This window comes from Dendrobium catenatum, unplaced genomic scaffold (genome assembly GCF_001605985.2).
Source record: "Dendrobium catenatum unplaced genomic scaffold, ASM160598v2 fragScaff_scaffold_716, whole genome shotgun sequence".
Classification (NCBI taxonomy): domain Eukaryota; kingdom Viridiplantae; phylum Streptophyta; class Magnoliopsida; order Asparagales; family Orchidaceae; genus Dendrobium; species Dendrobium catenatum.
In genome coordinates, this window is record NW_021319178.1 from 2907356 (window position 1) to 2914944 (window position 7589).

Here is a 7589-nt window from a genome sequence, read left to right on the forward strand (position 1 = left end):
TTTAGAGGTTGAGGTTAGAAGGACTTGGATCACGCAATTCCATTATTTTTTTAATCACAAGGGTCCGCGCCTAATATTATCTTCTACCGGGATCGCTTCGCCCGTCGGCGCCACCTCTCCGGTTCTTCGCGCCGTGATTCCCCGCAAGAGGCAAAGCAAATGGCCATCAGCCAGCCTCCTTTCAAGGTGAGTACTGATAAAACATCTGTATTTAGTTAATATTGAGACCAATTAGGCTTTATCCAACAAAGAACAAAATTTGGATTTATTTCATTTGAAGAACGCTACAGTTTCACGGTAACCCATCCTTAAACCAACTTTTCTTTACGGCTATCACCCATGAATTCGTTCGAATCATATACCCTTCCCAGTATTATCTCACCAAATCGATTTCTATTTTTATATTTTTCTTTTCCTTTCTTGTTTCGTTATCAAGAAAAAGTTAGTTTTTTTATTGTTTGCAGCTTGGTTTGCTAGGTTCTTAGTTTTTTAGGACAATGAGAATGTCTGCTTAAATGGTTTTTTCAGAGACCTTTCTTGAGTTATTCAGAAGCTGTACGCCATTCTCAAATGCTATCATTGTTCTATTCGTTTATGTTCAATGTTCCTGCGATTGAGGCTATCGAAATTAATTCATTTACTGCTCTTCTTGTGCACTAGGGTTTGCCTTTATTCCAATAAGTTTCTTGGCGCCCTATCGACTTTTTTAGTTTTATATTGAAGCTATCGTTTATATTTTGATTATGCTGATATGGAGACGTATTGTTTTTTCTCTTACTGGGCTTCTACACTATAATAATATGGCTAGTAACTTTCTTCTTCAAGCTAGTAGTTGTACAACTATCCTTTTGAGATAATTTTCCCTGCCATTGTTTGAATCTCCAAGTTTGAAGCTCTTATTGAGTGTAACATTGCAATGTTATGGTTAGCTATGCTGATGAATTTTCTTATAGATACCAATTTTTTTAAGATAAGTTGAATGGGTGATTCTTTTGAGTGTGATATAAGTGCTACCATTTGATTATGGGGATTTTATTGACATAAGGCAAAGATTTCTCACTTCAACAATTTTTTTTTTGGACCCAAGTTCCTATACTATTATTTCTTGCTAATGTTGGGGTTGATTCTTTTGATCATTGTATGAACTTATTAAATTTTTGTGTTGTAATTGCACATGATGAAATGGAGACTACCAACTTGTTGGGTGATGCTCCCTTTGCCTTGATCTCTTTGTGGGGTTTTTATGCTTTCGATATACCTTAGATTTATCTTTTGAGTTAGTGCCTTCACTTTTTGTCGATGGTTTGTTCGATGATAGTCTTCTCCTTGTGGTCCTCCACCTCTGTTATCATTAGTTTTGGATGTTGGGACTTCTCAGTGGCGGAGCCAGAAAATTTTCATAGAGGGGGCCTATTTTTTTTTCTAATTCCTCAAATTTTTTCATTCGGGCTTAAGACTATCATGGACAATTTTAATTTTTTTTAAAAATAAACTATTAAATATTAGATTAAAAATACTTACAATCTAGACCAATTCTTAAGATTAAATAAGCACTATTTATTTCATGTCTCAGTGCTTAACATAAAATTGGTGCTCTTGGATTAAAGGTAATCGCAAGAACATGAATTTGTAACTAGCACAGCTCATTACATGAAACAAACAAACAAACATGTATCGTACAATTAGCAAACTCATTAGCCTTACCAACTTTTTTATTTTATTTACTTCATGAATTCCTTTTTCATTCATTCTTATCAAAAGTTGCCATCTAGACTTTTCTGTTCAATTCATTCAATTTCAACAGCAATTAGTTAAAAAATAGAGTTTTTTTAATTATTAATTTCACTATAATAATTCCTTCCATAAAACACCAAGAGATTTTTTTTTTTAAATTTTATTTCCCTACATATGCAGCCAAACACAAATAGGGAAATCATACAATTAGCATAAAAAACCAAATAAAACAAATCAAGATGTGGATCCAGAGAAAGGGAAACAGGTGATGAGCGATTCGGCCAAATAAAATCAAAATTTTTCTGAGGTAAAATTTTTTTTCACTAACCTTCTTCAAGCTAAAGCGAACAGTTTGTGCGAAATTTTCTCTCCTCGCCCACGTCCCTCTCATCACCATCTCCTCCGTTTTGCCACCTCCGGCATGCATTCCCGCACCTCCTCCACAACCCATCAAGTTGACGAGGACAAAGGGGGGGGCACGTGCCCCCGCAGGCCCCCCCCTAAATCCGCCGTTGGGACTTCTAATATCTCAAGAGTCATGTATGTATTAGATATATGTCAACCTATTGAGTGTTCTTCTATAACTCATACAATTTCTTCTCCTTGCGATATTATAACTAGCTTCTTCAACACTACATATTATTTTCTATAGTGGAGATTATTGATGATCCAAGTTCGGTCCAGTACTCCAGTCTCAAGATTTTGTAAGAAGTTTATTTGGTTTAGGTGATAAAAAGTTTGATGTTTTCTCATCGAGGCACTAATTGGAAAAGAGTATTTTTCCTCTCCCAAATCCACTATATTCCAAGGTAGAAATTAGAAAACCTTGATGATTGGCATTTTGGACTTATTATGTGTTTGGATAGACATACTCGCTTTGCTTTATGTTGTTGTGATCCGATGTATTTTATTTTTCTTTCTATGATAGTAGCCCCATGAAATTGCTAATTCATGTAACGTTTTCTATGAGTTGTTGTAAACTTCATTGCTTTAAACAAATTTGCTTGCTAGCATGCTAAATTTATTCAAATTCGACACAATTGGGATTCTCATAGTGATGAAAAACTTTCAATTGGTCGCAGAGTTTGTGAGGTTTGAATATCTCGCTGATTTTTTCAAATTTACTTGATCATAACATTATTGTTTATGTTCTGATTTTCACAGCTATCATCTGAGTTTTGTGGTTTGTGATATACATATATCGCATTATTCTAGTTGCATTAAAAACCCCAATCTTAAATCAACTTGCATCAGAGCACTTCAGATATTTTTGCATTACAGAGTTTATGGAAGCTTATTATCGTTTTACCAACCTTTTTGTTTAATTTATTGCATCAATGTTACTTTTTTTAACAAATCCTAATTAGTGTATTCTTTATTTCTGGTATGATGCTTGCTGCAGATAATCTTGGGATCTTCATCAGTTGCTCGTAGACAGATTTTATTAGAGATGGGTTATGAATTTGAAATCAGGGTTCGTTAGGAAGTTTTCTTACTGTTAGCTTATTGGTGATATTTACTTTTTATATGGTTTAGACTGCAGGTATAAATGAAAAAGCTATTAGAAAAGAGAAGCCAGAAGAGTTGGTAACAGTTTTAGCTAAGGCAAAGGTAAGCCTTTTTCCGAGTCTAGCATTTAGTGAACCTATAGCCGGATTTATCTTAAATCTCTAGCACTTGGAATACTTGTGAAATTCCATTCTCAGTTTAGTTTCAAACGCCAATATCAATTTTATTTTCTTGATGGCGTATTTTTCAAAGAAAATAAAAAAGAACTTTGTGTTAAAGTTTAGTTGCTCTTATCTTTGCTAATGCGGGCCTTCCTCCAATAGCACTATAACCAAATGGCTTCTTCAATTCTTCTACGTTTTTAGTGCTCGGTGAAGGGAGTAACTCTAGTTTGTGTAGAGGATCTGGTTATATTAGCATTCTTTTGCAATCATGAATTCATGATCATTTCATCCCAACTTCTATTGTCTCTATTGTGTCATTTCTTCGAACTTCATTCTTATATTTTATCATAAGTGAGTTTTCAGTGAAGACAGAGATCAAAAGTGTGATCCACAGAGTTGAAAATTTCATTTGGCTATAAGAAGTAAAGTACCATTATGGTATTTGTTTTGTATTTCTCCTTGCTTCTTCAATGTTTCTGCTCCACAAGGTTTGCCATTCATTTATGGAATATTGATTTCTCATATTTGCCAAAGCCAATGAGCATAATGGTTGGCAGATTTCAGTTATTTTTATGGCCTGAATGGTTTCACTCGTAGGCTTGTAGATGCCCATAAGATAAGAGAAATCTTTTTCCTCTTCCATTTATAATTAATAATGTGCAAAACTTTAGTGAAGGATTGAGATGATCAAATCTGTTTATATTCGTTATAGACCCATAAATTTGTTTGTGATTTACAAGATTCCTTTGGTATGATTTTGTTCCTAAATAATCATTTTTTTCAAATATCTTGCTAACGTGTATAATAACTTTTCAGGCTGACGCTATTTTGTCAAGGCTGGAGATTACAGATTACAGGGACGCTGAACCAACACTTCTCATTACTTCTGATATTGTATGTCTCACTTTCTTGGTTCCCTTTTTCGTACTTTTCTTCCGTTCATGCTTCGTTTTTTTTAATTTATGTTTTGACAAAAAAATAATTAGTTTTAACCTTTTGCTAGCAGAAATGTATCTATATTGGTTGGAAAATTATGTAATTTGTCGCAAATTTTGTTGAAAGGCATTTCATAAGTACGCATTTTAGGTCTGATAAGTGAAAACTGGGGGCCAAGGCTAATGTTGCTATTATGATGTAACGGGTTTTGCCATATGAGATCATTTCTACTCTAAAATAGATGGACATACTACTTTAATGTCTTTTCTATGGTTGGAAAGCCATGAAGGAGATTCATATGCAATATATTGCTTTCCTTCTCATATTTTTTGCACATAATAAAATTATGATGTGATTTTTAGAAGGCAAAGAAGTTGAAAAGCATCTCTAACGAGGCCTTACTACTTGATGATATTGTTCTCAGCCAATGATATCATGGCTTGCACCTTGATATTTGATAGAATGCTTAAACCAAGTTGATTTGGAATGAAACTTCCTGTAAAGTTCTTGTCTAGAAACATTTGGAGCTTCCTTTTCTCATCCTTCGTTCGGAAAGAACTATAAGAAAATTTTGATATTTTTCGTTAAGCAGAACTTGCCGTAAATGATCATTCGACAAGTGCCTTTTCTTGCGACCTCACCACAAGGAGGACCTAAGAACAATAAAATGTCCTTCCTGAACCGCCTGTTGTTGGATTGTTTTGTTTTGACCTTAAAGATTGTAGGCAAAATTAAGTTTTCTTTATGATTTTAATGCAATTATATTTTGGACCATTACGGGGATTTTGCAATGGGGTCTCTTTGGGGGCTCATCAACAAGGCAGGCGGCGTGCAAGGTGATGAGGATTTCATGACAGGAGCTCAATGGGGTCAAGCTTGGACTACATTGGTAGAATGGAGTGGGAATGGAGTTCAAGGGTTACTATTCAACTTCGTGCAATTTGCTATAGTTAAGAGGATTGAATCTCAACTTAAACTTTATTTATATTTATATATTAATTTTTAGTCATAATTTTTTTCTTAAACTTTTTCTTAAATTATAAACTTTATATTCTTATATTTAACTATATTCATATCATAAAATATATTTATATTTATATTAATTTTATAGACTTTTTAAATTATTAAAAATATTTAATTTGTAAATATATATATTTATAATGCACATATATTATATCCACATTAATGATTAATAGTAATGTTAATTAATTTTATAAATTAATTGCGTCTTAATTGCACTTTTCTTTAAGCATTAATTGAGCTTGTTTAAGAACTTTAAATGATATTATTTATAATCATAAAAGATCGAGCAACGAGCTATCTATGTCTACTCATTTAATAACCAACTATTTATAAAAGTTTCAAACTCAATCGATTAGTTAATCAAAAGAATATGAATGAGCTCTTATCGAGCTGAGCCATTAGTAGCTTATCGAACACTCGGTACATTTGTAGCCCTATTTTTTATCCATTTTTTCTCTCTTTCTTGTTTTTTATTTATTTTTGTCACAATCCTACAAACTGAAATGAGTTCAAATATTCTTGTTTTATTTGCTAATAGTTCTATAAAACAATGTTTTTCATCTAGTTTTTTAGCTATAAATGCATATTTATCAATTTGATTGTCATCTTAAATATGTTATTTTATTGGAATTTTTGTTTAGTGCAGTACTGAAAACACATTCCTTCAACAACTAGAAGAAAAAACATTAGTGATCCTCTTGTCATTATCTTATGTTTAAATATAATTTATTCTTGTACATGATATTTTACTAAATCTCAATTAACTTGGGAGGTGGTGGTTCATGAAGGGTCAATTAGAGAAAAGCCAACCACACAAGAAGAAGCGCGCCAATTTCTCAAAGGTAATGTGCTTGCTTCTCTTCTCAATTGACACCATATAATTTCTGAATAAAATATATTGCTTTTTTAACATGGAAATGTTCTTTCCAGGCTATTCTGGTAGTCATATAACTACTGTGAACTATGTTCATGTTATTAATCTCAAGACAGGAAAGACAACTGGTGGCTTGGATAAAGCTGAGGTAACTAAAGTTTGCTGAGTGCAGGGCTACCACTGCAAATTTCTTATTCTGATCAAATATGTGATAGGAAATACTTGAGTTCGCAAGTAACCCTAAGGGTAATACTTGAGTTCGCAAGCAAGCCTATCTCCAATTGGTGAAAAACAGCGAGAATAATGCGAAATCTAGTTGAAAACAGACCAAAACAATATATTGCAGTAGGAAAATCAAAGCCAAATAATAAGGAAAACAAGATACAAGAGATCCTCAATTCGAGAGGAGGATCGTCTCTCCCAAATCTCTAGACCAGAGAGTCTAGAGCCCAAGTCGCCAAGAAACCCTAATTGAAAACAAATCAAAACCTAATCCTTCCCTAAACATCTCTTCCTTTTAATAAAAACACTTTTCTAATCTAATCTCCCTCCCAAGACCTAGCCACCCCCTCATTTTGAATTTGAAATCTATTAGGCAATTTGGGGCCCACTATGTGGGCGGGAAATAGCAAGGGAGGCGGACAAGTTCCGCCTCCCATAAACCTGAGCCGGCCCTTGGGCCGGCTGGGCCGGTTCAGGGTAAACTGGCGGCCTAAGAATATGATGATTTTGCAACCCAGTATTATAGATTTCTTTCTCTCGTCTATCCTCATTTTTTATGTTAGTGTGTTGTAGGTTTACTTCTATCAGATACCTGATGAGGTTATTCAAAACCTGGTAATCTCTTAATCTCTTAAACAAAAGCCTCAATCCAATAATTTTGGCTCAACCTGACTAACCAAATGGTTAAAATTTGTTCTTTTTTGCTTAGATCAAGGAAGGAATTGTATTCAATGTTGCTGGAGGCTTGCTGTTAGAACATCCTCTGATATTGCCATTAGTCGAAGCTGTGGTTTGTATTAATCACTGAGTAATCTGAGCATAAAGAGTAGCTAATATTTTAAATTTTGTCATCAACGGTATTAATTGTGGCATATCTGCAGATTGGGGCTTCTGACAGTGTAATGGGACTTCCAAAGGCTCTTACAGAAAAGCTCATCCAAGAAGCTCTCACTGAAGAAGAATTTTAGCCTTGAAAATCATTTTTGTTTTATCAAAGACTTGTTCTTGATTAATTTTCCCACAGTATTTGCTGTATTTTGCTTGGTTTTTGAACGTCGGTGTGCTTATTTTCATTACTTTTATATAGCTATAATCAGCAATTAGATCAATTTTTTTTAGTTGTTTAA

General features: G+C 33.7%; 1 protein-coding gene across 2 annotated transcripts; it reads left to right on the top strand.

The window, feature by feature from the left end:
* LOC110096640 (7-methyl-GTP pyrophosphatase) lies at positions 1 to 7589 on the top strand. Of its 2 annotated transcripts, XM_028696027.1 has the most exons (10): positions 1 to 186; positions 3137 to 3208; positions 3271 to 3345; positions 4224 to 4301; positions 6008 to 6055; positions 6139 to 6208; positions 6297 to 6388; positions 7036 to 7077; positions 7172 to 7252; positions 7344 to 7589. In XM_028696027.1, the coding sequence occupies exons 1-10, from the start codon at positions 160 to 162 to the stop codon at positions 7428 to 7430; spliced, it is 672 nt and encodes a 223-aa protein (XP_028551860.1). In that variant the 5' UTR covers positions 1 to 159; the 3' UTR covers positions 7431 to 7589. The 2 variants fall into 2 exon arrangements, with proteins under 2 accessions (XP_028551860.1, XP_020678338.1); XM_020822679.2 differs by lacking the exon at positions 6008 to 6055.